The sequence below is a fragment of the Carassius gibelio genome, chromosome A9, assembly GCF_023724105.1.
Source record: "Carassius gibelio isolate Cgi1373 ecotype wild population from Czech Republic chromosome A9, carGib1.2-hapl.c, whole genome shotgun sequence".
NCBI classification, from domain to species: Eukaryota; Metazoa; Chordata; class Actinopteri; order Cypriniformes; family Cyprinidae; genus Carassius; species Carassius gibelio.
Window position 1 is genome coordinate 12,759,195 of NC_068379.1, and position 27,352 is coordinate 12,786,546.

Below are 27,352 nucleotides of genomic sequence, written 5' to 3' on the forward strand. Positions count from 1 at the left end.
TATTAAGCTAGCTATCAAAATATTAAGTAAACTATTTCAAACTGTTGCTCTACCGTGACAGTAGTTCACCCGAAGTGACTAGAATATGACATTTTATGCTAATTTCATGTTATAGCAAGAAAGCCAACTGTAGAAGAGAGAACTTTATGCTAATGCTTGTCATACATTTTTATAACACAAACACACAAACTTGCAGAGCTAGGAAAGTAATGTGTTTTAAGCTTTTAGAAATATTAGTGAATCTTTCTGACCAAGATATCTCTAGTTAACATTATAGCTAACAACAACACACCTTGAATACTGAAGTCTTTTCTTGACAATTTGAGCATTTGTGTGTGTGTGTGTGTGTGTGTGCATCTCTATGTACATTATGTCCTCACAGTTACAACATCATCAGGTCACGAAATCTATGCGTGAAACCCAGTGTATGATAATGGTCTGTACACACATAGCTTCAAACTATCAGGTGTCACAGAGAGGTTGAAATAGCATACACTGTAGATGTATACATGATCATGATGTACAGGACATGGACAGTCCTGCGATCTCTTTTAAGGGAGAGTGATGGAGAGGTCATTACTGTTCTTGCTGTAGTGGCTATGGAGGCACTCTGCCAGATGTGTGAATGGGTCTCGTCTTTCTCACACAGTTGTGTTCTTGTGTTGAAATGTGATGGCTGAGGGGGGTCAGCAGAGCCCGGTCACAGCTCATTTCATCACCCTGAGGATAATAGCACCTTTGTGGACTTGTACTGTTGTGATGTTGCTCAAGAGTTTCTCTTGTGTCTCCACGCAGGGAGGGGATACACTGGGAAGCCATTGACTGGATGGACAACGCAGAGTGTTTGGATCTGATCGAAAAGGTGTCCTTTTAACCTTTGACTTTTAATCAGCTCTCACAGCGACCACACAGTGCTCATTAGAAACCATTCCAACATTGATAGCACATGAGAAATGTGATAATTTCAAACTATTATCTCCAGTAGTCAATGGATTTTTCAGAGAGATTTGCAGACTTGGTTGGTCTTAAAAAACTGTAAATAAATCAGGGTTCATGTCTAATTTAGCCTCTTCTCTGCATCATATCCTGCCCTCTGCACCATTTACACTTACTAGTTTTATTTTTTACATTTTTACTTACTATGTTAATGCGCATACATGACATTTAAAAATGTTGAAGTCAGTATGAAATCATCATATTAGAATGATTTCTGAAAGAACATGTGACACTGAAGACTGGAGTAATGAGGCTCACAGTTCAGATTACTGAATGAAATTACATTTCAATAAATTTAAATATGAACAGCTATTTAAAGTTTTAATAATTGTTCACTGTTTTTACTGTATTTTGCTCAATATAATGCATCCATGGTAAGCATAAGAGACTTCTTCCAAAAAATTACAAATAAAATAAAAATCTTACTGAACCAAACCTTTGAACCATAGTGCAAACCTCTAAGAGGTCTGAAAAGTTTCACATTATAATTGTATAAGCATCCTCTATACATTCAAAAAAAGTGATTTTGCATGTAGAAAAGTCTGCTGAATGCAAAATTAAGAATGCAAATTGTTGCATATGTTGCAGTGAGAATTGCATGTTTCAGCTGAAAATATGTATGGGTGCTGAAAATTTTATAAGGGCATCCATATCAAGTGGCTAAAAAGGGAGATATAAGAATAATCACCAGTTTGATGTGAACCTTTGGACATTTTCTAGCAGAAATGTCTACATAACATTAATCTGTGTACAATATTAGACACTAGTAATGAATAACGGCCCACTGTTAAACCAATTATAACTAGCTTCTCTGATCGAATACAAACTGGAAATGTGGAGAGCCAGAGGGAGCCTGTGCTTAGATCAGTGTGCTCTTTCCTCAGAAACTGGGCATGTTGGCTCTTATCAATGAGGAGAGCAGATTCCCTAAAGGCACAGACTACACCCTGCTGGAGAAACTCCACAGCCGGCATGCCGTAAGTCCTCCTTTTCAAATCCCTCAGACATACAGTACACCCCCCCCCCCCATCTCATTTCAGATCACAGAGAGTTAATTCTCCTTTAACATCACTGATAAAGCCCAGCGCTGAGCCAATAGTCAACACCCGGTCACACCCCCACAGCCTCTCACACGCACATGCACAATACGGTAACATGAACAGGCTTTCCTCAGGCTGCAGGAACAATGAGTGTGTCCTCGGAGAACCCATGCACAGTCTGCCTCGACTGAAGTGCCTCTGTCTGTGCTCAATGCAAAATATAATCAATGTCAAATAATGTGTTATGTGTTCTATCTCTGCAGACAAACCCGTACTATGTGAAACCAAGAGTGGCAGATCACCAGTTTGGTATTAAACATTATGCAGGAGAGGTAATTACATCAACAAGCGGTGTTATTTCAGTATTATTTGTATTCTATTTTAATATTTATTATTGTTTTGTAAGCTGTTTGATTCAGCTTTAGGCACAAGGCCTCAGGTAATGCTAATGACTCAAGTATTCTAACTGTTGTATAATATTAAGCATAAAATGTGCTTTATTCATTTACAAGGGTTTTAGTACATTTTGGAAGCAACAGCAGGTGGAATGACCATTTCTGTTGATATCTAGAATCTCAAATACTGGGCGGTATCCCTGTCTTTCACTATTGCACAGGTGTGATTACTAGGAGAAAGTGGACAGTCTTCTCTCATCACTTGCAGTGTCAGTTTCAGGCTTTAAGAGAGGAATTAGTCTTTTCAGGAAAGTGAGGGAAAGCAGTCTGAGCAGTATGCTGAAAAAGAGAGAGATGGAAAGCAGAGAGCTGGTTTGCCCTTTCACCATGGGCACCACACGAAGCCTCCACAGTTTAATGTGCTGGAAACCACACATATAACATGCTCTCCCCTGAGGAGCATTTGGCATGCTGTCCAGCTTCTTCTCTAGCTGCAGTTTCTCTTTTCCTGACACTTTTTATTTACACTTCTACTTGGATTTCACTCTTAACATTCTCTGCTCCAAAAAAAGTAATTTTAATCAGTACTTCAGTCTTGTTTTCCAGTAAAACTATATCTATAATTGCACAGGGTTTTAAGACGTAAATCTTGTGAAGTTTTGCTTCTCAAGTAAATATCTCATCCTTTAAGGATTTTTATATATTTTTACTGGACAATGATTTATTATACCAGATATCTTCACTACAGTCTTGTGCACAAGATGTCTGACGTGATTCATGGCTCCCACAATATCAATCCAGTCTTTCAAATGCTTTCAGATGGAGAATATCTTTAGCATCTGCACTCTAGGCCAACACAATGAAAGATCGGACTATAAGCTTTAGATGTAAAGCTCATAAAACAGCTTCTCTGTTTAAATGAGAGATTGGAATTATTGAGATGGTGTTATAAATACCCCCTGCATGTGTCATGGCTGCTGCATATTTTACAGCTCAGGCGTTTATTTCATGGTGTTAAGATTAGTGGAGGAATCTGTCACCACGGAGGCCATGACGGAGTAATACTCAACAGGTGACTGCATTAAACTGCAGCAGCTCGATCGACCTCTCTCGTCAATCTCTCATTAATAGGTCGAAAGTAAGACACAGGAACAAAGACAGTGTATCTTCCACACATGCACAATTCAGTTCAGAGACATGTTAGGACAGACACATGAAGTAGGTTATATAAAAAAAGGTTTAGAATTAAAACAGTATTTTCCGCCCACAAAATACATGTATGTAAATGAATAAATTCGGCATTATTTTCAAGTCACTGTACATGTATTTTAGAACAGTGTTTGTCTTTGTGTGTGTGTCAGGTATTGTATGATGTGCGTGGCATTCTAGAGAAGAACAGAGACACATTCAGAGATGATATTCTCAACATGCTGAATGACAGCAGGTAACTAATCATGCACTTCATTTCTGCTATTCTATGCAACGCAAGTGTTTGTACTGTAAATGATACTTCTCATACTACAAAAACTATATATATATGTAAGGACAGTTTACAAGAAATATTATGGGGATTTTGGCATATCTTCTGATACTGTTTAGTACTACAGCTAAAATTATACATTATTGAAGCTTTTATGAGTTCTTTTTAATTAAGAGACTACATGGAATAATTATACTTTTGAAATAAATTTGACATGCTGAAGGACCATTTAAAATAATTTAATGAAGGCAAAAAGCTGTTTTTAAAAAAACTTGCAAGGCCTAAAATATATAGTGTTCTATGTACATTTATCTAAATTTGAATTTAAACATCCAGCGACTCTGAAGCAGTTGTTGCTGATCTAAATTCCTGCTGATATGAATGATGTTGTGAGTGATATTGTCTCTATTGTGTGTCTCTCAGGCTTGACTTCATCTATGACCTGTTTGAGCGTGTTGGTAGCAGGAATGGAGACGAGACTCTTAAGATGGGCACTGCCCGCCGCAAACCCACCGTCAGCTCTCAGTTCAGGGTAGGACACGGGATCAATGATCTGAAAGCACCATCTGATGTTTTCATACAACTGTGTGAAACTATACTTTGAAAGAATCAGGACATGACGATTGTGAGGCAACTTCTCTGTCCCAAAACCTAGCCTAGCATCTTAAGGCATTATAGATGTGCTAAGATACCTTGTTTATAAAGGCAGCATCACATGATTCACATACACAATAACTCCCAGAATCCACTGCTCATTGAAAAAATAAATTCAAGATGGCGGATGAAGCAAGGCATGTTTCATTCAGGATTTTCAAAAACAGTTCAGTGTAATTAGAAATAGATTATTTGCAAAAATGCGTTTTCGTTTTGTATGTGTTATGTATTTCTGCGTATTGTGTCATTAGCTTAGCGACATGCTAACATCAAACTCTATAGAGTGCAGCAGTCTGATTGACCCTGACTGTTAACCCTTAAAAGACAGACCTAAAAAGAAAGAAAGAAAAAAAGATCTGGAGCCAAGGCTGCTAAAAAAAAGTGCTCGGCCACTGTCGCACTCTATTGAAATCAGTTGTTAAATCACATGTGTGAAGTCCTTTTTGTTTGACACAAGCAATTGTAGTCTATGTAGAATGTTCCAAATCAGTCAATTATTGGGTTTCATGATAGTTACAATGCTTCCTTAAAAGATATCTGCTTTCCCTGTTGAAAACAACAGCATGTGCTGGTTAGGAATGTTTTGACACATGGCAGCTGGTTTGAGCTGGTTTAAGCTGGTCCTTAGTTGGTTTTGAGCTGGTTTAAGCTGGTTATGAGCTAGTCCTGAGCAGGTGTTGTTTAAGACCAACCAAGGACCAGCTTAAACCAGCTCAAACTAGCTACCATGCTTTAAAACATACCTAACCAGAATATGCTTTTTTTCCCAACAGGGTTTGTGGGCAGTAGTCAGTGAAGCAGCTCAGCAAGTTTTGAAACAGAGTTAATATACGTGTGTTCTCATGTGTGGGCTTAATATTTTGGGTGGACATTCCAGGTTGTGAGTGAAAACCTAGCAGAAATCTTTGTTTATTTTTCTGCACTTGTGTGACTGTATATGTACCTTCCATGTGTGTGTGTGTCTGTGTGTTTTGTCCTTTTGTCTGTGTCCCTGTATATCTGCCTGTTTGCAGGGTTACGGGGCTTTACATGTCATAACTGCCGTGCAGGGGATTTGGCTGCTGCCCTTGTACTGTGGCTCTTAAAGCCAGGGGATTACCCACAAACCGGGCACAAGGGTTTGACCGGGTCCGTGCATGTTCCCCTGTTCCCCTGTCATTAAAGGCAGCCTGGAGTCTCTCAGTCTAAGACTGTGGGACAGAGTGCAGGGTCCTTGATGTGACTGGGTAAATACTAGCCCCGTCACTGCCCTCCTCAACAGGAGATGTGGGAAGGACAAGCAAATAGCAACTGTGGTTGCTGAATGGCAGTTTTGGTGCTGTTACTTTCCTGTGCAAGGGTGTAATTTAGTGTTATTGTGACTGTGTTTCAGGACTCTCTCCATTCACTGATGGCCACTTTAAGTGCCTCCAACCCTTTCTTTGTGCGCTGCATCAAACCTAACATGGAGAAGGTAGGACTGACAATTTTTGAACTGTCCATATCACACTTACTTTCCTTATTGAGTCAAACAGACAATAAAATTAAATCAGATGTCATTTTCAGATGAATAGTTCATCCCAGAATGAAAGCCCATAATTTTTTATTCACCCTTTTATTCAAATTTATCATTGCATCACTTGCTCATCAATGGGTCTTTTGCACTGAATGGGTGCCGTCAGAATGAGAGTCCAAACAGCTGATAAAAACATCACAATAATCCACGATGGAAGTTAAAAGCAGCTGGTTCATAATTAATGTATTATTAAGATGAAAATAGTCCATGCATTTAATGCAAACCACATTTTTTAGTTCTTCTGCAGTCACATTTACCATTGCTCAGCAAAATTTTGCCAAAAAAATCTAGTAATTTCAGTTTGAATTGATCGGGAGTTTTATATAAGGGTAAAAATGTTCCCCACACGTTTAGCTCGTGTTAATGTTGGCCATGTGAAATTGCTGCACTGACCAACAGAAAGCTACTTCGTTTGAAGGTGATTTTTACATGAGCTGTGTTTTATATGTCACAATTGATAATAGACCAATAGTGACTGCACCTTTACAGTAGCTTTGTTGGTGGAACAGATGCAAATTTTGTTAATACACCAATAACCTTACCCTTTCAATAACCTCCCCAGTCAAAACTTGCACATCAAGATGTGTTCCGCAATTTTTGAGGTCAATAACATCAAACAGCGCTGGCTCTTGCTTGTCTCATAACCAAATATTTCTGCACCAAATTTGAATTTGCACAAATGCAAATGAGATTTGAGAGCTTTCGCTGGTTTCTATATGCTTTCATTGAATGGAAAAATAACACACTGAACATAATTAGAATATTTAGCAATTTCTCCTTTTTTGTTAAATGAAAAAATGCAATTGGCTTTGGAATGGTTTGAGGGAGAATAAATGGGTATATATTATTTTTATATATTTTATATATATATATTATATTGTTTAAATTGTTACTGCCTACCTAAATGTAAAATGCTTAAAAAGACTAAACTAATGAGATTCATACTTGGCTTTAATCAACAGAATATTGATTACATTGTTAATGTAAAAATATAAAATTGTTTTTTTTTTTTTTTTTTTTTTTTTTTTCTGGTAGAGCAAGTAATGTTTATTTAACCTAGAAAATGTGACTGGGACAGGAATTTACATTTGATTTAAACAAGTATTTATTTAAAAAGTCTTATTTGCCAATTGAATTTTCAAAAATAAGCAACACTGCATAAGATATTAAGACTTGTTTTTAAAGCATTTGTCTTTAATTTGAGTATATTTTGTCCTATACTGCTTTGGAATTTTTTTTACCTTGCTTTGAGTATGTAATGTTGCTTCTGATTTATTTTATAATTCAATATTTTCATTACTTACATACACAGTTATACTGTAATCGCATAGGCGTGACAACGGAGTTGAGGATCCAAGTGCTCAAGGGCACCTCAGTCAGGGTATTGCCGGCCCGAGACTCGTACCAACAACTTTAGAGTCAAACTCTCTAACAACTAGGCCAGGACTTTACCCAAATTAGTTACATACACAGAGTATACAAGAATGGTCAAAACAGGCAGGGTAAAACAGCTGCAGACAGGTATAATCCAGGGCAGACAAAAGAGTAATCCAATAAACAAGCAAAAGGTCGGGGCAAGGAACAGTCCAGGGTCAAAAACAAGGCAAGGCAACAAGAAACACAGGAACTAGGGCTAAACACAGGCTTTAAATAGGGAGACAAATAAGGTAACAAGACACAGGTGAATGCAGTCAGTGATGACGAGTCCAGGTAAAGGATCATGGGGAATGAATTTTGGGGTAAAGTGGCAAGGGTCTGTAATGGAGTGCCCTCTAGCGAAGCTCACAGGCACTCCAGAGATCATGACTTATATACATAATACAATTTGCAGTGAAATGTAAACCTGGTCAGCTACTTAATCTGTGCATTAAATATTGAAATGATGGATAAAATGGTAACATAAGACAAACAAGAAATAATGCATTTAAAAAAAGTTTAAAAAAAATCTGCTGGAAAATGTCTAAAAAGACTGATTAAGAAGTCATTATTAGCAGTGCAGTTGTGAGAAGCTGTACAGCCAGCAGCCTGCCGTGTCCTGCACTCTGTACAGAGTCTCTTTGTGCTGATCTGCTCAGATTGGAGTGGCCCATCCCCACTGCCAGCACATTCCTGCAGCCCAAACCCGCCTGTGCCGGGGTCAGAGGTGACGGCTGTCTGCTTCAGCGGCACTGAGAGGAGTATCACACTCCTGACCTGCGGCAGAGGAATGTAGAGATAACAGCCAGAAAATCACACAAAGCCTCTACCCTTCATCATATGATACAATTGAGCCGTAATGGTGCTCATTCGTGCTCCTGTATTACTGGAATTATTATGATTGCATTGATTTATAGAGGACTCTCGTTTCAGCGGGAAGAGGATCAGGTTGGTGCTTCTGACGGGGTTGTAGTATTGTGATAACTGTCCTGAGGGAGGGGAATCATAGTCTCGTCTGGCGTGCTGCCTGGCTCCCTCTGTCATTACACTCCTTTTCTTCTAACATTTATGCCACTCAACATCTCACCTCACTCCAGGCCCCTAAAGACAATTGTGATACTGCATACTTCATGTCTGACCCAGGTTTACTGCCCAAATTACTGGGAGACCAGAAATATACCTCAGACTCTTGTCACATTAGCCTGACATGACAATTTCTGTTCAGATTGACATGAAGGACATGGCAAAAGGTAATAGAGGAACATGCTGGTTAGACACACCAGATGTCTAGGAGTCCCACTCCTTAACAACAACGATCAAACGGCCTGATGAGAGAGGACAGTGTGGGAACAGCTGAGCACCGGGCACCTCACACAACAAACATAATCAATCCCAGATGAAAGCTCCCATTGCTGACATTGGTGTTTGACCCTCTCTTCTTCCCACAGACATCTTTTGTGCTTATGTAATAGATCAAAATAAGTATCTGAGATCTCACTGTTGTTTATGGTTAAAGTCAGAATGAAGCCAAAATAGGTCCTATTCCTGGTTTCATTGAAAAATATTCATCCAGTGTATGTTATTTCATAGATAAAATGTTTGTCTTTGTAATTTTTCATCAACAACTGCAAAGCGTTTTTTTTTTTTTTTTCTAGCTGACATCACCAAGCCCTCTTATTTTTCGGATCCTCAATTTTGTTGTGCACTGCAAAAATAATTTTCTTCAGTGTTTTATATCAGTATTTTTTTTTATCTTTTTTTTTAATTTAATAATCAAACTGTCAAGAAATGTCTATTTGACTTACCAGTAATTAAGATAAGTTACTAAGATTTATTGTCTGAGAACATATTTTAAAGGGTTAGTTCACCCAAAAATGAAAATTCTGTCATCAATTACTCGCCCTCATGTTGTTCCAAAGCTGTATGTTGAACATAAAATACGTCAATGGCAAACAGTTGGTGGTTGCCATTGACTTCCACAGAATAACTCATACAGGTTTTGTAAAGACATGAGGGTGAGTAATTAATGACAGAATTTTCATTTTTGGGTGAACTATCCTTTTAAGTTTTTTTAAGTTTTATTATTATTATTATTTAACAATGATATTGAGACACTACTACACAATAGTGACCAAGAATATGGGTAACTGTATAATTGTCTTCATCATCATCATCAAAATATTGCTATGAGGAAAGACCAATAAACTAAGAAAAACCTTGCATCAGATTATGGAACTAAAATGTGTAACTATGAACTTCATTTCATGTTAACTTATGCTATTGTAATAGGACCACAGTCAAATATTGAGATTTGATCCATTAATTTTCAAGTAATATTGGACACAGCCTATCTATTTCAATGCTGATGGACATCTCCTTCTGTCTTCTTCCAGAATGCAAATAAATTTGATGCAGATGTTGTTCTAAATCAGCTACGTTACTCTGGAATGCTGGAGACAGTGAAGATCCGTAGAGCAGGCTTTTCTGTACGGAGAACCTTCCCAGACTTCCTCAGCAGGTGAGACACATAGCCAGGAAACCATCACCAAACCACTGACAGTCCATCAAAATACAGTGTGAAGCGCAAAATCTGTTCCAGATGCACACAGTCGATTCCTGACAGTTTTTTGGAATGGAAAATATAAAGTCAGTGTCCTTGAAATCATAATGAACAATAGCAGGGAAGTTTTTTTCTGAATCTATCAGTATATTGTTCTCTTACAGTAAAATGAGTGAGGTGGAATGTGTGTATGTGTTCAAGCTGTGCCCGCTTCCTGTGCAGATACACAATGCTCCTGAGGGACAAAAACCACACGGCGGACGAGAGGAAGAAATGTGCAGATCTGCTTATGAAGTATGAAGTCACAAAAAAAGAGTGGCAGCTGGGAAAGACTAAGGTGCGGTTGCATGACCAACACATTGACACACAGTTTAACGTTCCAGTATAAATAATCTGTGCTAGACCTCAGGGCAAGAGTGCAGAGACTTTTTATAAAAGCTTTTTTTTTTTTTCGACTACTTGACCTTTTTGTAGCCTGTGGGTATATCCCTGAAATTCATACATTACAGTGTTCAAAGAGTCATTTGAATTTAAATCCAAAAAGAAGGAAAAGAAGATACACTTTTACTTATTTGGAAATTCACACTGTGTTCAATTATCATGGCGTTTACAGTTTGTGAGCCCTTCGAAAATATCCAGATTTCTGCATTGCTTACTAGTAAAATGTGGCCTGAACTTAATTAAAGTCACAGTTATAGACAACCCAGCCCTAGATAGAGTCTTTAGCAATGTTTTCATGGCTTCTGCCAGCATTGTGCATCTCTGCGTTCTGTTGAAAAAAGTTCTGTGAAATCTTTTGGGACGAAGCTATGGAGCACACAAACCATTCTTAAGAAGGCTATATTTGTCAGAGAGCAGGCTCTTTGTATGCCTATATTTTAAGAGCAGGGCACCTGTGCGACCCATACTTCCGATTTATTTTCCTAATTGACTCCAATAGTTGTTCATTTATGTTTTCCACACTGCCCTGTGAACGATGACTCAGTGTCCTCAATGAATTTCATAAAGAATAGAACTGTTTAGCTGAAGAACAGAATACATTTAATCTGTAATTAATTCAGAAATCCAGATATTTTCAAAGGGTTCACAAACGTATTGTTGCCACTATGGTACTCCGAGGGACTTCTTGTAGTCAACACATAGATGATACCTCGATATTAGTATCAAGGACGTGATAAAAGATGGTACCATTTTCAAGGTAATGTTTTGCAACAGTTTTGGACTTTCAAAGGGGTTTTTTTTTGTCTTGTGGTGTTTTTTTTTCAGTCTCTCCTCTCTACATTTTTTCCTCTTTCTTCATCGCACTTCCTCTGCTCTCACCCCTCTCAAAAAAACCCTCTCCACATCTTTCTAAGGAGTTTTGCGGTCCCTCACTTTACTGAAATGACTCATCCTGAACTAGCCGTCTTGAAACGAGAGCGCAGCACTTTAAGGGGCGTTTGGCAACAGGAGCACAGCAGCTCTAAAAAGAATACTTTCTGTTCTCTGTTCAACAGTGTCTATTCATTCTTATCTTGTAATCAGTCAATTATTCACTCTCTTTAGTCAGTCTCTGCCATACATTAAGCACAGCACTGTTACTGTTTTTACAGTTAGCGGAGCTCTGAGGTTTCTGAGGAACAGGAAGGCGCTGTAAATAAAAGGCATTCCTGTGTCCTTTGATTCAGACCAATTTTCTTTAAATTAATTGAATCCAGTGTGCTCTGTGTTATTTCCTTTGGGGTCTTGTGGTTACTGGTTTTCCTGAGAGCTAGTTTGGGTATCTCTTTATCTGGTGTCGCATTGTTAGCTCGATGGTGCATTAATGCGTTGTTGCTGTGATTAGAGAAATTGAAATTGGACTGAGAAGTTATCTCATAAATCAAATAACTTGAGATGGAAACAGTGATGACCTGTCAGTGCTCCTTTCGGTCATGAGATGCTGAGTGGGTCATTATGAAAGGAAAGCCAATTCAAACCAAACAATTAGATGACAGTACACCGTTAAACTGAACTACGTAAGGATCATTTGCCTTTCTTTGGCTTTTTTAAAGAAAGTAGTTTGATTCAACAAGGACACATTCAATTTGTATTTTTTATCAAAAGTAACAGTTATGGCATTTATAATGCTACAAAAGACTTCAATTTCAAACAAAGGCTATTCTTGTACTTATACTTTCTAAATATTCATCAAAGAAAAAAAAAATCAAGTTTCCACAAAAAATATTTTTAAAAGCTGCACAACATTGATAATAATAAGATTTTTTTCCTGAGCAGAAAATCAGCATATAATATTATATAGATTAGGGGTGCTCCGATCACGATCGGCCGATCGTTAATGCGCATTTCGTCAGTAAAGCCGGTTTTCTAATCAGCGGTTAATTCTATCAGGTGCGTGATTTCACATAGAGCAGCTGTTACTACACAGAGCCGTTGTTAACTGAGAAGATGGGCCAATAAACCCTGAAAATTAACGTGATTTGCGCATCTTCTCTATTAACAACGGCTCTGTGTAGTAACAGCTGCTCTATGTGAAATCACGCACCTGATGGAATTAACCGCTGATTAGAAAACCGGCTTTACTGAGGAGATACGCATAACGATCGGCCGATCGTGATCGGAGCACCCCTAATATAGATCATGTGTCACTGAAGACTGGAGTGATGATGCTGAACAGTCAGCTTTGCATCACAGGAATACATTTATAAATACATTTTAATATATATTCAAACAGAAAACAGTTTTGTAATTCTTTCTGTATAGACTGTATAGACTATTACTGTATACTCAAATAAATGTGGCTTTGGTGAGCATTAAAGAGTGCATTGTTGTGTTATTCATATATAGTAGTGTAAGTATAATTGAATATATTTAATAGTCATACATTTTTGTGAACTGGTGCTGCAAAAACAAATATACCTTATATTTTAAATATCATAGAAATAGATATGCCTTTAAGAACAATTTCATATATGTGCCATTAAATGCACAATACATCTGAATTGACCATGGCCTCAATAGATGATTCAATGCAATATTTCTCCTTTTCCTAGAATGTTGCTTTCCGTCTCCCACACACACATGCATAAAGAAACTGAAACAAATGAATTCAGATACACTCACTGGACACGCAGTCTCGCTCCCTGCTGAATAGAGTCATGCTTTACAAATTGTTTCGCTGTAAAATAGCCTCATTGTTCTGAGTGGTGGGGTCAGGGCTGGATGGCTCCAATTTGTTCTCAGCACGTCAGAGCTCCAATGTACTTAAGGTCAGCTACTCTAACCTACAGCTTTCACTGCTCTACCAGGCTCCTCCATCATATTTGTTAAATAGCCTGTTGCCCTAATGGTGGTGAAAAAAGAAAGAAAGCTGGTGTCCTCATGACAGAAGCTGGACTAATGGACCATGCACAAATCTTATCCCAAAATGCACGTGTATGACATTTCACCCAACATAGTCCTTCACTAAAACATTACGTGCATTAGTTCCCCACAGTTACCAGTTGATTGTGTTTATCCCTTTCTGAAAAGACCAGGGTAATTGGCTCCCAGCATATGTGCTGTGTTTTTGGTGTCCACACAGGATATCTTACCTAGTTTAATGTCAACATGAATTAGCATTCCTGATTGATTTTGCTTTAATAGAAACACGTTTTCTGTTATAAGAAATGTAGGTCATAAACTGGTTTGTATCTATTGGTAATCAACTTGATGTTGAAAAGTAATATTTATAAAATATAGCCTATGAGAGTTTGCCTAAATATCTAATTGGCGATTGGTTAACATCATCCAGAACTTGTATAGCAATGCTTCTCAACTTTTTGGACTCCTTTGTCCAAGACATTCAAAGGCTCTGCTGTCTAAACTGATATAACTACATTTAAATTAATCCTGTCATCATTATCTCAACCTCAGGTTGTTTCAAACCTAAATGAGTTTCTTTCTTCTGTTGGGCACAAAAAAAGATATTTTGAGAAATGTTAGTAACCAAACATTCACTTCCATAGTATGGAGAGAAAAAAAATACTATGGAAATCAATGGCTAATGTAAGCTGTTTGGTTACCAACATTCTTCAAAATATCATCCCTGTAAATCTTGCTAAGGAAATCATGGTTATATTGATTCACCAGTAAAACCTGCACCAAACCACCTTAAACCAGCATGGGCCAACAGTGGTAGACACATTACACATCTGGAACTTATCTTGTATTTCAGTAAAACAATCATATTGAAGATCCAACTTGTGTTCTGTTGGGTATAGGAATTTAGTTAGGAATCTACAGAAAAACACAGTCAGAGTCAGGATTCTGGACCAGTGTCGTTGTAGGGCCACATGAAGTGTTATTAGCAGCAGACACCAGGCTGTGCTGTATGAAGGTCGTTTGATCAGTGTTTACACACATGTTCCACACATGCATTTCATGTTTCTGTATAAATACAGTCTTATGTGTTAAACAGTTTAATGTATTCCAGCAAGTCTAGGTTGGGAGTCAAAGCTCCAGCCAGTGACCTTAACTGTATCCATCATTGCTGTATGTGTTCACGGATCCGCTATAGTTGTTATCATGGCTCAACAAGGTCTGTTTTCTTTTATGATTTCATTTAGAAGTGTGTGATTGTGATCCGTAGAGAATGTGTGTTCACTACAGGTCCTCTTGAGTGGTGGCACTGGTTTTTGTTCGTGCTGTTTTTGCGAGTGTCAGATTTGAGGTGGAGGTGAGAGGAGGGGTGTCAGATCGAGAAAGGGGTCTGAGATCGTGTTCTCGAAACAAAACAACCTGTGTGTAATTATATCCATGCTGATTGTGTGTTGAGGAAGTGTGATCCCTAGATCGGGGCTCAGGGTTTTTTGCGTGGGATGGGGGAAGGATGTGGACGAGGAAACTTCCTCCAGTGTGTGTCTGCAGCTGTGCGACGTTGATTACAGGAACATCTGGGCCGTCGGTTCCAGGAAATCTCACAATGAGCTTAAAAGATGTGTGGGAGGCCAGACATGAATCATTATGCTATGTGTATGGGTTGATATTAATTGAAAATACCTGATTCTGGTAAAGCCACCACAAACAGACTTTACAGAACCTACATTATGCATGATGTATATTGGATGCTGCTTTGCTGTTGTCTTCTTTACTAACTTTAAGAGTATAAACCCCCATGAAGACCATACTAGTTGAGCGGCTACATCTCAACTCAAGTTTTAGTGGTTTTGATGGTATCATGGAAATTCATGTTAGCATAATAACAGTTTCCAAAAAATATTAAGCAGCACAACTGTTTTCTGCATTGATTTGTAAATGTGTCTTGAGCAGCAAATCAGTTTATAAGAATGATTTCTGAAGGATGATGTGACACTGAAGACTGTAGCAATGTCTGCTGGAAATTCAGCTTTGCAGCACAGGATTAAATCACGTTTAAAATATATTCAAATATAAAACTGTAATATTATTGCACAATATTACTGTTTTGTTTTTTTTTTGTTTTTTTTTGAGTTTTGGCCCAAAAATGCAACCATAATAGATTTGTGAAATTACAGGGAATAGCAACTGACAGTATATCATATGAAAATGCCAATATGGAGGAAACGCAGCTTGTAATTATAATACATACATGCTCACTATTTGAGAAGTTTAATGCAGTTCATTGACAGTATATAAAAAAAAATTCTTATGCTATAGATTTTCTCCATCATCAAATCTTTCCACCTTGTGGGCTGTACCAGTGTTTAGGGCAGATTTTTTTTTTTATACCTGTCTCTCTTATGGCTTTTCACCTACTCTGCTTCTTGGGCTGTACAAGTACTGCGTTCTCCTGTTGTCTCTGTTGATAACTTATCTAATTTTCACTCTCCACATTACCTCATACACAATGGTACTAGAATATCTTTAGAGACGGCACGTCATTTCAACATAGCAAAATACATTGAGAGTAGTGAACTACACAATACAAAATTAAAACAATGTTAAGTACAGTCTTTATCACATGTGAATGACACCATTGTGGTAAAAGACAATTTATTCCTTAAAGGGACAGTTCTGCCATCATTCTGCCATCATTTACTCACCCTCATGCTCTTCCAAACCTGTTTGAGTTTCTTTCTTCTGATTATATTTTGAGGAATGGGGGTAAAACAGATGACAGTAGATACTGACTTCCGTGGAATGAATTCCAAGTCAGTGGTCACCGTCAAGTGTTTGGTTACCCACATTCCTTAAGTTCATCTTTTGTGTTTGGCAGTAGAAAGAAACTCAGACAAGTTTAGCACAGCATTAGGGTGAGTAAATGATGACCGCATTTTTGGGTAAACTCTCCCTTTAATGTGTACAACTTTTTAAATAAGTGTCAAACTACTCTTTGCACCTTTACATGTCCACTTCTGTTTAGTATAAATGTTCTTTTACTTTTATAGATGTATTGATACAGTTCATTATAAAGTAATTTATGCAGAGCATCTCTTTAATTCCCCAGTGTTTCAGAGGTTTCTCTTCAGTGAGTTAGCGTCAGTGCCTAAAGAGTTAAACCTTCATGTCTCCTGTCTCTGAGACAGAGAGAGAGTGAGGGTGTGGCCTGCTCTTTGGCCGAGAGCCACCCTTTCCCCCTCCTCTCTCTCTCTCTCTCTCTCTCTCTCTCTCTCTCTCTCTGTTTCTCTCTGTCCGTGCACGTCAGTCTGTCTGGAATAGCCCAAACAGCAGCAGTAACAGGAAATCAGAGCGCTGTGGTTTCAGCACAATGGCAGAGCTCCACAGCTCAGCTCACTGTAGCCTGTAGCCTGCTGAGCACACTGGAGTCGTGCTCTTCACATCAGTTTACCTACACCTACCCTCTTCCCTCTCCCTCTCCTTGTCTTTCCTCTTTGGTGCCTTGCAGGTGTTCCTGAAAGAAGCTTTGGAGCAGAGGCTGGAGAAGCAAAGAGAAGAGGTGCGCACAGCGGCTGGTATGGTGATCCGGGCCCACATACTAAGTTATGTGGCAAGGTTAGTGCAGATTGGTGTGTGTTTGTGTGTAAACACACTCTGTTGAATAGTGTCGGGTGACTTACCAAAGTCTGTTGATGTGACTTTAGTAACTTTTTTCTGAGTTGAGTGAATGGATTGCTTTCATAGTGTATGTGAATGAAATGGAAGTTTGCATCACAGAATGATTCACCAGAGCTGCGTGAAGAAGTTAATTGAGAGCAATGCAAGGTGGATTAGATTCATTATGAAAGTGCTGGGAAGCAAATGAGGGATACACAATGAAATGTCATCAAGAGTCTTTTCACTGCAAATACTGAATATTTTGCACTAAATGCACAAGCTGAATTAATTAGCATGCTGGTAATACATCAGGTTTTCTTTTGCCAGTTTTGAGGGATCTTGCTTTAATCAGGGGTTTTATGTTGGTTTACATGCACTTTTGAGTTTCAGAAGTGTTTTTTAAACTAGCTTCCCTACTAGAAGAAAATTGCTTAAACTGTGCTGGTTAAGTTTTAGTTTTGCTGGTTTTAAAGGGGTTTTGTGAAATTGTCAACTAATCAGGCTGAGAGAACATTGGGTAGAGCAACTAAAGACCATCTGGGAAAGGTTTGGAGACCAGCTTAAACTAGCTAAGACCAGCAAACCAGTTTAAGATGTTTTCAGCAGGTTGCTTTGATGCCATTGTAAATCAAAAATGACAAACGACAAATGATCAACATCTGTTTTGTGTGAAGGGTCTGCTGAGATACGATGTTGGTTCCTGGTTAGGATTCATGTTTAGTATTCATTTGCACATGATGTTATTTATGGGGTTGATGATGTGTCTGTTTTGCCTTCATTTTTTTGTATCCACAAATTCACATATATTACATTACAGGTCTAATTTTGCTGGCCTGGTATACATGTATGTGAACTGTGGCAGATCAAATGTCTTTTATTATCACAGACACCAACTAGCTAGATTATTTTATATTATTGGCCCTGTTTCATATTTGTCACGCTGATTGCTTTTTAAATGAGCTACTGATGTGTTAATGACAGTGTTGTTTATTTAGCAATAAGTCGCTGTAATATACTCATAATTACTGTAATATCCCTGTCAACGAATCATTAATGAAAAGCCTCAAGGGCCCACTCTGTAATGTTTTAACTCTCCCTCTCACAGAAAAAACTATAAAAAAGTCCGGACCAGCGCCATCACTATCCAAAAGAACTTCCGCGCTCACTTCTGGAGACAAGCTTTCCTGCATTTCCGCTCCGCTGCAGTGGTCCTCCAGAAACACATCCGTGGACAGATCGCTCGACAACTCTATCGGCAGCTCTTGGAGGAAAAACGGAGGAGAGAAGAGGAGGAGAGAATCAGAAGAGTGGAAGAAGAAAGGAGACGACAAGAGGAGCTGAGGAGGCTTGAGGAAGAGAGACTGAGACAAGAGGAAGAGAGAAAGAGAGAGGAGGAGGAGAGGCTTCAAGAAGAGGAGCGGAGAAGGAAAGAGGAGGAACAGGAGGCTTTGTGGAGACAGCAGGAAGAGGAAGAGCTGAAGAGCAAACAGAAACTGGAGGATAGAGAGGCAGGGCACGGCAGGTAAAACACAATCAGAGTTTTAATTTAGGTCATCTTAAATCTGTGTTGGCTGCTGGTCTGTGCTTAATCCCTGTCTAAAAGGATTCCCTCCTGTTTTGCCTCGTTTTAGGAGTCTAGTGGAGAAAAATCATCACAACCACAAGGTATTATTTCTCTTGGACATTTGATTTTATATTCCCGAGAGATTTTAAATTGCGAAAGGATATATCTCTTGTATTGTCCTAATTCTTCACATGGTAATGCCATGGTACTGTGCTATATGAGCTATAACATCTTTTAAAAAGCTTAAATAGTTTGTAAAATGAGTTTAGTAAAACTGCATCACTGAATATTTATTTTATTAAAACCAATTATTATATTATATTATATTATATTATATTATATTATATTATATTATATTATATTATATTATATTATATTATATTATATTATATTATATTATATCATATTATATTATATGGTGTGGACATGTAGACATGTGCAGAGAAAAAAATATTTATTTGATATCGTAGAGACATCGGTGTCAGTAAGCGCCTCAGAAGTTTTGATAATGTTGTCTGTTTAGGATATGGTGAGGTTAGTTCAGATTGTAAGATGTAATGTGGTGCAACTCCCCAAAACCTTAATAATTTTATTTACATATATTCATTTTTAAAATGCAGTATATACATTATACCTTTTACTAATATACCTACATTTATCCATTTATGAATTAATGTACGGTAGCTCAACTGGTAGAGCATTGCGTAAGCAAGCAAGCTAGCGCAAGGTTGGGGATTCGATTCCCGGGAACACATGATAGGTAAAAATTGATAGCCTGAATGCACTGTAAGATAGCTTTGGATAGAATGGTCTGCTAAATGCATAAATTTATATTTGATTTAATTTTAAATTTAAGAATTAATACTAATATTTTATGTTAATTTATATTGCATATTTTATAGTTTATAATGAACACACTTATCAACAAATATCAATGATTAAACCTGAATGATTACCATATTCATGTACCACAATGTTTACATGGCAAAAACCAAAGAGAATCCCATGGACTATCCACAGTGCATGTTAAAGCATTGTGCTTTTTGATTGGAATGTTACAATTTCTGATTTGACAGAATGAACTGTGTATTATTGACGTGCAACCTCACTACCCCTCAGGACGTGTCCCACAGCCTGTGCCCGTACTCATCTGAAGAGGAGAGTCGTCAGATGGAGGAGATCCTGCGGCTGGAGCGGGAGATCGAACGGCTGCAGAGACAAAGAGACGAAGGGGTGTCCTTGCTGAACGGCAGCTCCAGAGACGAGCTGCGACAGAAGAGTGACGCCGAGATCTACCGCCTGGAGAAAGAGGCTTCACGTGTGGCCACTGAGTTCCTGGAGATGCTGGACTTCGGAGGATTGGAGCAGTCGCCCTCCAGTGAGGAGAACCTTCACGACCCGTCAGAGACCACCGCACCTCTGGCCGAGGAGGAGGTGGATGAAGGTTTCCACGCGGAGGATGAGTGTATCCCGCTCTGTGACTTTCCTCTTCCAGCTGCTGTGCCCATGGACAAAGAGATTCTCTCCAGTCTTCCGCCTCCACCACCTGCCTTTGCTGAAGGTGTGGCGGCCACGTCCTCACCTGCACGGATGGAGAGGCCAAAATCCAATTCCTCCATCAAACAAAACAGACTTTCAGACATCCCCCCGCCTCCAACTACAGCTCCACCCCCTCCTCCAGCCCCACTGCCGTCAACCACAGGACATTACGGGTTGGTGTATACAAATGCCAGGAAGACGGTAACAGAGATTGTACTGCCAGTGGAGGAGACCAGCTTCAGTATTCTGCCTGACACCGAGTCGGACTATGATCAAGAGGAGTTTGAGGAGGCGCTGGGGAGTTGTGGGGACGCAGGAAGTACTAATGATGGACACCTCACTGATGAGGAAGTGCTACATCGATCTTCCTGTACCTACAACAGCACAGACTCCTTTAGAGGAAGTTCAGACTCAGTGAGTACACTCTTTTCACACTTTGACAGGGCATTCACACTGAGAGCGACTAGAATTCAGTATATATCAGTATATTTCAGAACTATATTTAATGTGCTTTTGTGAACGAATGCAAAGTTTCAGGTGAATGCAATAGTTTTGCAAGAGAATGCAAAGGTTTGTGAGCAAGAGCATTGAAACCGATTTTTTCCCTCCCATCTCATTTCTTTTTTCTCCATAGAATGGAAACCTACACTGTAAAAAAATGCTTAAATTTATGGTAAAAAAAAATTAAAAATAAAATAAAAATGGCAGCCTTGGTTTGCTAGAAATGTGATGGCATGAGATGGAATCGTATATTTTATATGCAATAGACAAAACTCACACACACACACACAAAATACCATCAGGGTAACACATGATAATAAAATTACAGTTAATTAACAGTCTTTTACTGTAGATTTTTTTACTTTTAGCAATTTCTCTGTAAAACGTGCATTGAACCTTTTTTTTCTTTTTTCTTTTTTGTATGTATAACAACTGAATCATTGCTCACAGTTGTGAAATTGTCTTGAAATTTGATGTTGAGTTTTCAATTTTTTATGCAAAACCACTTAGGGCTCTCAAAATTCCTGGTAGCCCTTCAGGCAAGCACTCTTAAGATTTCGGTAACCCTAAATGAATTTAACTCTGCCCACAAAACAGCAGACAGGATGATTGAAAATGGTAATTAATTTTAATTAAATTGGAGTGACAGAAATATAGCATTTTTTCCCAGTTACAGCAATTCTGTACGGTAACACTGCGCTCATAAACGCTACTTTATCAGCCATTATGGGAAAAATTACATGAAAATGCCATCAAGACTTTTCTGAAGGCAGCCTATAATATTTAGGCCTTTTCAATGAAATCAGCCTATTAAAGTTAGGGCCTCATGAAATTATAATTAAGACTTTTCTCATACCATTTAAGGCATTTAAGACTTTTATGGCATTAAGTTTGATACAACTAAACTGAAGACTTTGAAAGGACTTAAGGGGAACATTGGGCTAGCAATTTTGTGAGCCCTGCCACTGTTTGGATTACCGTAGCAGCAGATTTTAAAGACAGCATCTCTGCATGTTAAGAGTGGACAGTCAGCACTTCGCTCATGTAAAAGTTGCATTTATTAATTCATGTCCTTTGAGGGACTGCTGCTCAAAAATATTGATCTTAACAAATATGGGCAACTAGTTGACCTACAAACCTGTCCGTTGTGGCCTGTAGTGCTTCTACACTACTGCTGTATCAGCTCATGTGAGTTTCACTGTCTGTACGTCCATTAGTTTTCACTAAGAATTTGCATAAAGTTCAGCTCTACTAATCTTTGTGGCATCTCCAACGGTCACTGTCACTCACATCGCTTTCATTTAAAATGACTGACTTCCAGCTGCTTGAACACCTCGTAAGGCGTTTGGCATGACAGGAATATGCATTTTATCACATATACAGTTCAGTGTCAGGGTAATGAGATCCGGTATTGCCTGAAGCAAAAAAAATAAAAAAACACTTTGTCCTTATTCTTTCAAGACCCTGGCATAATACTGTAATGAATGCTCCTTCAAATGCTTTATTGCTTTGGATTTCTTGTAGCAACTCATGTTTTATTTGCTAAAGCAGCATGAGGAGGGATCAGGTGAATACGATTTGATATATTTTGAGTCTTTGTCCCTCGGGGTATTTCCAGCGATTAGCCAATGCTTGTCACACACCTGCTACAAACACAGTCCTACAGCAGCTTGATTGTTGACTCTTGGAGAACATTTGAACTCAAAAGAGCTGATTCGGGTTCATTTTGGGTGTAATGCGAAACTTGACATGACAGTTAACAATGGGAGGATATTTACTGATGTCATGCTCTTTTTGTTTGTATTAACTAGTAGGATTAGACAGTGAAATGCAGATGTCCTACCGCAGCAAACACAGAATGCACAAGGGTGTACGGTTACAGTGTAAAGAAGAGCCGTTTTAGTAAAAAACATTGGCAACAGTGGCATTGAAAAGTTTGGGGGCAGTAAGATTTTTTTTAAGTTTTAAAAGAAGTCTCTTTATGTTCACCAAGGCTGCATGTATTTGAGCAAATATACAGTAATAACAGTAACATTGGGAAATATTATGATGGTATTAAAATAACTGTTTTCGGTTAAATAAATGTATTAATTTCTTTAAAAAAAGGACTATAAACAGTGGATGAAGAGTAGTATAGTACATTTAAAAGCCTTTTATTGACATTCACACTCCTTTTCTCCCCACAGTTGATTGACAGCAATGATGAGAATGATGGATATGTGGACACAGACGAGGAGGTGTCCAATGGTAGAGTGCATCTGCTAAACGGAAGTGGACCTCCTTATTTCCACAGCTACCTGTATATGAAAAGTGTGTGTTTCCTACCATTTACTTCCTTATCGTTGCATTTATTCCTATGTCACTGGATGAACTTGCTCAAACTGAACATATCAATGGGTAGAATGCGGTAAAAGATTAACATTCCATTGCACTGTTTCTTATTTGTCTTTTTTAAGGTGGGCTGATGATCCCGTGGCGCAGGCGCTGGTGTGTTTTGAAAGACGAGACTTTCATGTGGTTCAGGGCGAAGCAGGATTCTCTCAAGTCAGGCTGGCTGTACAAGAAAGGTGGAGGAATGTCCACTCTGTCCCGCAGGAACTGGAAGATGCGCTGGTTCGTCCTCCGAGACTCGAAACTCATGTATTTTGAGAACGACAGTGAGGAGAAACTGAAGGGAACCATTGACATTCGAGCTGCAAAGTAAGAACCCAGAAGCCCAGATGTTTGTTTCACTTTAAATGAACATACATAGCTGCATGTCTGCCTCATGTTTACAAGAAACACACCAATTGATGGAGTCCAGGCTTACTGTTTTAATGTTCATCGACTGATGATCTGTGGCGTTTCCCATAGGGAGATTTTAGACAACCATGAGAAGGAGAATGCACTGAATATTGTGACCGAAGACAGGACTTTCCAGATCTATGCAGAATCTCCTGAAGATGCTAGGTACATTGAAAATGTGTATTTATTTTATTCCAGTGTGCCTGATCAAGAGTTTATTCATTGTGTGTAAATTTCCTATTCATCTGCTGTGCCCCCTAGTGGTGTAATGCAACGCATATGTCATACTGTTGACCGATACTTGTAATGCTTGTGTTTCAGTGGCTGGTTCAGCGTGCTGAGCCGCGTCCACAGTGCCACTCCAGAACAGCTTCTGCAGATGCAGCACGAACAGGCCAACCCCAAGAACGCAGTCGTGAGTGTTCAACTCAAGTTAGCAAACATCTGAAATCACTTTCAGCGTTGTAGAAGTGGCATGTACATTTTATTTTTACATGTTTCATCCTCAGGGAACACTGGATGTTGGGCTTATCGACTCTGTATGTGCCTCCGACAATCCGGACAGGTAATAATTATATATCATTTCCAGGAATTTCTTTTTAGTCTTAAAAAAAAAAGCATTCATGATGTAATGGTCGTATTGTGCTGTGCTCATGAGATTTCTTTGCCTTAGGCCAAACTCATTTGTTATAATCACTGCTAATCGCGTGATCCACTGCAACACTGACACACCTGAGGAAATGCACCACTGGATCGGCCTTCTGCAGAAGCCTAAAGGAGACTCCAGAATAGACGGCCAGGAGTTCATAGTGAGAGGCGAGTAAGACCGCTCTGTACAGGACACCGAGATTTACCAGCGCTGTACTTGCTACATCACAGAGGTCATGACGAATCATTGTATAAGAATTTGTGACGTTCATACACCACTGCAAATTTTTCAATAATATTCAGCAAGGATGCATTACATTGATCAAGACGTTTATAATGTTCCAAAAGATTTCTATTGCAAATAAATGCTGTTCTTTTTAACTTTTCATTAAAGATTTCAAAACAAAAAGGAAGGATCATGTGGAGTAATGGCTGCTGAAAATTACAATTTGCCATCAAAGTTATTATAAACTGTAATAATATTTCACAGCATTACTGTTTTTACTGCATTTTTGGTCCAATAACAAAAAGAAACATCATATCAACCCCAAATGTTTGATTGTATTGTATTGTACATTTGTGTAAAAAAATTATTTAATCATTGAATCACTGATGCCAACTTTTGCTGTGCCTCTTTGGCATATTAACAAATATTTTAATTGTTGTTGTATTAAAATACCTAATAATATTAATGTCGACCCTGTTAGCATCCCTTTTATGAGCGATGAACTAATCTATAACTATTCTCCTCTCATTATTTTAATTTTATGGTCACTAGAATAACACGCAGCCAAATACTCTCTTGATTGTAATTTGCTTTCCTCTTTCAATTTTTTCATCAGGCTGGCTGCATAAAGAAATGAAGTCCAGTGGGAAGAGCACATCTCTCAAGCTCAAGAAACGCTGGTTTGTTCTGACCAATAACTCACTGGATTATTATAAATCATCAGAGCGCAGCATTTCCAAACTGGGAACACTGGTACTCAACAGCCTTTGCTCGGTTGTTCAGCCTGATGAGAAAGTTTACAAGGAGACAGGTGGGTTCACACATTTTCATGCAGCGGGACTCATTGTTAAGTGTGGAAATGAGTTCTAGAGAGATTTCTTCAAATGTTCTCTGCACCGTATCCAATACCTCTGTTCGCCACAGGGTACTGGAACATAATAGTCCACGGGAGAAAGCATTCATACCGTCTCTACACCAAACTACTGAACGAGGCCATGAGATGGGCTTCAGCCATTCAGGTGGCCATTGACAACAAGGTTCCCATAGAAACTCCTACCCAGCAACTCATCCGAGATATCAAGGTACTTTTACCTTAAAATATCTAATTGAATTCATAATTCCATGTGGAATAAGGTTTTCATCTTATTGACGATCATGTTTCAGTTGTGGAAGCCGATACCTCTCGAACCACGACAGTCCCTCAGGGTCAAAACCTGTAGTGTTAAGTGAGGTACACACGGATGGGTGCTCTGTGTGCTGTTCACTGTTTTCTCCTATTTTTTTCTAATTTCTGTGTTTGTTTGATTATTTCTGTGTGCTTCTGTTCTTCATCTATGCAATTTGAGTCGTTTTGAATCGTGAAGATGCTCTCAGTCATGTCGGTTTGTGTTCTGCTGGATGCCATAATGACATCTAATGGCGTTGATGCTTAAAAGACATTTTCAGCCATGGTTAATGTATATCCTGAGGAAAAAAAAAACATACAGTGACAGGTGGCTCTGTATAAAGTCAGAAGTATTAAACTGGTCATGTGATCTCAACATGGTTGCATCCATGTAAAATAAAATGGCTTTGTTTTGTTATATGATTGTAAACCAATTTTTCAAACCAAGTGGTAAACCCATGATTTAATGAGTTGGATAAAGCATTGAGTGCACCTTTACCTTGCAAGAAAATCCAGATAAAACCAAATCTAGCTTTACATGTCATCTGGTTAGCTGGACTACTATCTAGTTTAGGGTTAGGGTTAGGTTTAGTAGAGCTGAGCTGGTTAATAATTTTGAGTTAATCATTTATTCTCTGAAACTTGAATTAATTGAGCACTCTTGACCTAGTTAATCAAGCACGGTAGGAACAAAAACACTTTGTGTGCTGTGTTTCCACCTCCAGCGATCTGTGGATGTACACTGTGTTAAATGCATTTAAAAATCCCCAAATGCCATCGTTCTTTTCATGGTTGTGCAGGAGAGCAGTCTTAATGTGGAGGCTGTGGAGCAGATGTACTGGAGGAACCCCATCCTGAGATACACACAGCACCCACTGCACTCGCCCCTGCTGCCTCTGCCTTATGGAGAGGTCAATGTCACCCGTGAGTCTCTCCTTTACACTGATCTATTGCTGTGCTTTCTGGAAAAATGACACCAAATGACACCTTCTCTATTTATCAAATGTCCTGAGTGGTAGACTATCAGTCCTGTTATTGTCATATCTGTTACTGTTTGAGCCACATTCATGTTTTTCCTGAAAAATGTTAAAATGACAAATTATTTTAATTGATTTTCTATATTTGTAAACAAAAGCGCACATATTCCATACTCAAAACTAAATTCAATTGGAGGTCATATTATGCAATAATTTAGAAAAAGGTTTTAAATTGTTTCAAAAAAGTATGTCATTGCATGTGTACTACCCTTTTACAAACTCAATAACAGAAAACTAAAATCAGACCACTTATGCTTTTAATAAAGCTAAATGTTTTCTAAACTTTGGACATTCCTTTATTATTCAAGCCAAAGCAAGCTCTACTGTTCACATATTTTAGCCTCATTGTTGAATTGTTCACTGATGATTTATTTTCTTACTGATGCACAGTTTTATTTTTTTAACTTTGGAATTGGATTGGTAGGATGATGGATTTAATCCTTTCTGTCTGTGTCCTTTTCTCAATCTGTCTCCTTTTCCTGTCCTCCTTCTTGTAGTGCAAAAGGAGAAAGGCTACACCAGCCTGCAAGACGAGGCAGTCAAGATCTTTAACTCGTTACAGGAGATGGAAGCTGTGTCAGACCCAATGCCCATCATTCAAGGCATCTTACAGACATGTCAAGATCTGCGGCCGCTCAGAGATGAAGTCTATTGTCAGCTGATCAAGCAAACCAATCATGTGCCTCAACCCAACAGCCCTGCCAACCGTGTACACTGGCATCTGCTCACCTGCATGAGCTGCACCTTCCTGCCCAGCCGCGGCATCCTCAGATACCTCCGCTTCCACCTGAAAAGGTGT

At 38.7% G+C, this 27,352-nt stretch overlaps 1 protein-coding gene across 2 annotated transcripts in view; it reads left to right on the forward strand.

The window, feature by feature from the left end:
• The window catches only part of LOC128019648 (unconventional myosin-X), a 65,035-nt gene that overhangs the window by 29,808 nt on the left and 7,875 nt on the right, over positions 1-27,352 (forward strand). For both annotated transcript variants that reach the window (XM_052605744.1, XM_052605745.1), the window contains exons 13-34: positions 796-862; positions 1,881-1,973; positions 2,300-2,368; positions 3,793-3,875; positions 4,335-4,443; positions 5,938-6,018; positions 9,930-10,054; positions 10,319-10,433; positions 16,941-17,047; positions 18,195-18,611; positions 18,721-18,754; positions 19,773-20,606; positions 22,880-23,003; positions 23,150-23,393; positions 23,547-23,642; positions 23,799-23,892; positions 23,987-24,042; positions 24,151-24,293; positions 24,968-25,162; positions 25,276-25,433; positions 26,317-26,440; positions 27,051-27,348. In XM_052605744.1, the coding sequence (XP_052461704.1) occupies positions 796-862; positions 1,881-1,973; positions 2,300-2,368; positions 3,793-3,875; positions 4,335-4,443; positions 5,938-6,018; positions 9,930-10,054; positions 10,319-10,433; positions 16,941-17,047; positions 18,195-18,611; positions 18,721-18,754; positions 19,773-20,606; positions 22,880-23,003; positions 23,150-23,393; positions 23,547-23,642; positions 23,799-23,892; positions 23,987-24,042; positions 24,151-24,293; positions 24,968-25,162; positions 25,276-25,433; positions 26,317-26,440; positions 27,051-27,348 (3,666 nt within the window). The remainder of the gene's footprint in view (positions 1-795; positions 863-1,880; positions 1,974-2,299; positions 2,369-3,792; positions 3,876-4,334; positions 4,444-5,937; positions 6,019-9,929; positions 10,055-10,318; positions 10,434-16,940; positions 17,048-18,194; positions 18,612-18,720; positions 18,755-19,772; positions 20,607-22,879; positions 23,004-23,149; positions 23,394-23,546; positions 23,643-23,798; positions 23,893-23,986; positions 24,043-24,150; positions 24,294-24,967; positions 25,163-25,275; positions 25,434-26,316; positions 26,441-27,050; positions 27,349-27,352) is intronic.